Consider the following 2354-nt stretch of genomic DNA (forward strand, 5'->3'; position numbering starts at 1 on the left):
AAAAAATAATATAACACAAAGTTTTTGATGACCATTAATAATTAGCAATTAGAAAACTTTTACATGTAGTCTTGGGCTTCAACCTATGCTTGTGATAGTTGTAACATTTAAAATACTGCTAGTATAGTATTGCTGCTGTGATGGGTAAGTTTATTGAGAAAGTTCCTCAAGAACGTAACAGAATGTGGACATGGATGTCACACTTCCTTCTGTCCCAGTTATGATATAAGCTTTTTTTTGGTGTAAATCCAGGGACCAAGAAACCAAATGAAACTCACTACCATCGAGTCAGTTCTGACTCATAGGGACCATATAGGAGAGAATAAACTGCCCAATTGGGTATCCAAGGCTGTAAATATTTACAGAAGCAGACTGCCTCATTTTTCTCCCATGGAGCTGCTGCTGGTTCAAACTGCTGACCTTTTGGTTAGAGACCAAATGTGTTAACCACTGCACCACAACCAAAAAAAAAAAAAAAAAAAAAAAAACCAACAACAAAACCCCAACAAACTCACTACTGTTGAGTCGGATCCAACTCATAGTGACCCTTCCTTGGGTTTCCAAGGCAGTATTACTACGGAAGTAGATTGCCCAATCTCCCCCACTTTAAAACCAGGGAAGGCATTGTTAATTTTAACTCAGGACCAGTGTTATGTTGCTCTGGTGTGTGGAAACACTCTTGTGGAATTTGATAGGAGGAAAGATCATCTTACCCTTCCTTGTGGTAAGTCAAAGTATAATTGGTAGGAAGTCCTCCATCTGACCCAGGCTTCCACCAGCAGGTGAAAGTTTCCTTTTCAGGAGAACGGCATTTCACAAATTCAGGTTTCCCAGGAGGTGACTGTCCTAGAATAAGCCAGAAGCCAGTGGAGCATATATTAAGGTCCATTCAATCATTCAACCATTTTTATTGGTGACAGAAGCAGATTGATGGGACCCAGGTCAATGACAAACCCTTGAGATGAGATGCCTAGGGTGGGGTGCTCAGAAGTGCCAATGCACCCTACAACACTCCTCTGTGGGTTGAACCAATGCCGGTAGGATTTCCAGGGCAAAGCTCTGGGATGGTATAGGTAATATGGAGGGGGGGTGTACTTCAAGATGGGGCTATCAAACATCTTTGTAAGGAACAGTGACTAATTGTAAACTATCAACAAATCAATAATATGAAGGACCGCGTCATGAGTGAGATGGGTACACACAGATTGAAGAGTATGCTCCCTTCTGCAATTCCAGGGATACCTACCCACAGGATACAGGTAGCAAGCAAAAGGATTCTTCTTCCCAGGTACAAGCATCTGGTGGACACTTAGTCAATACATTGCTCTTTGGCACTTATCCACTCCACTCATGAACCTCCATCTTTCTCTCATTTCCATACAATTAACTCAGTCTCTGCTCCTGAACTTTCAATATAATATCACTGATGTTCCCTCTATTTGGGACTGTCCCAAAACTGCCTCCTATCTATCATCTCCTCTTATCTTCTTCTTTTTTTCTTTCCCTTTATTTTCCCTCACATATAATCAGCTTTGACCATACGACCCATCCTCACTAGTTATCTCTCCATCTTCTTTGCCCCATCTCCCAAGCTTGACTTTTAACCATTTTATCTTATATCTCCCTTGAGTCTTTTTGTGGTGAGGAGCCAAAGGGTTTCTTTGTAATTCTATGGTTCTTTGGGGATAGGTGTCATCTTAAGAGGTAGATAAGTGGGTAGCTCCTCTCCTGGTTATTACCTACTATTATTAACCAACAGCTGGAAGCTAGAGGGTCTGAATGAAGTGATATGAAAATCAATGTCAAGGGGATAGAATATTTTACTTGCCTAATACCCAATGCTGTTGGTGACTTGGTTGTCTTTTCTCTTTCTTGGCTGTCATGTCCAAAGAGGAAGCAAGTAACCCTGGGAGTTTGCCCTGATGCTGCTGGACTAGAGAAGGCCAACCACTATCATCTGTACAATGACTTTGATGTTCCTTTTGGGCTAGCTGGATGCCCTAGCATTTTGTTCAGGAAGTCAGGAGAAGAGAGGAGAGCTTTTGGATGTTGGTCTAAGCTACTCAGGGAGCTCTCTCTGTTTTCTCCCATACTTGCCTCCCAGCTTCCACACTGGCTCCTAGGCCAGAATTTCTTGCTGAGCACCAGGTCAGAAAGAACAATTTTGGGTGAGACCTTAGTGAGGAGAGCAGGGGTGGGGAGAGGGGCATTAGGTGAAAGTGGCTAGAAAGAAGAATTTAATGGAATGGCACAAAGCATCCACGGGCTGGAACTGGGGACACCCAGCTGATGGTGTGAGTTACAGCTGAGCTAGGCTCCAGCTCACCGTCCAGCTGAAAATCGTCCAGGACAGC

General features: G+C 43.1%; 1 protein-coding gene across 1 annotated transcript in view; it reads right to left on the reverse strand.

Moving 5' to 3' along the window:
* The window catches only part of PRLR (prolactin receptor), a 28899-nt gene that overhangs the window by 25151 nt on the left and 1394 nt on the right, over positions 1–2354 (reverse strand). The window contains exon 2 of the mRNA XM_007953236.1: positions 714–846. Within this exon, the coding sequence (XP_007951427.1) occupies positions 714–846 (133 nt within the window). The remainder of the gene's footprint in view (positions 1–713; positions 847–2354) is intronic.

The sequence above is a fragment of the Orycteropus afer genome, unplaced genomic scaffold, assembly GCF_000298275.1.
Source record: "Orycteropus afer afer isolate SDZICR_OR568_19922 unplaced genomic scaffold, OryAfe1.0 scaffold00378, whole genome shotgun sequence".
Lineage (NCBI taxonomy): Eukaryota > Metazoa > Chordata > Mammalia > Tubulidentata > Orycteropodidae > Orycteropus > Orycteropus afer.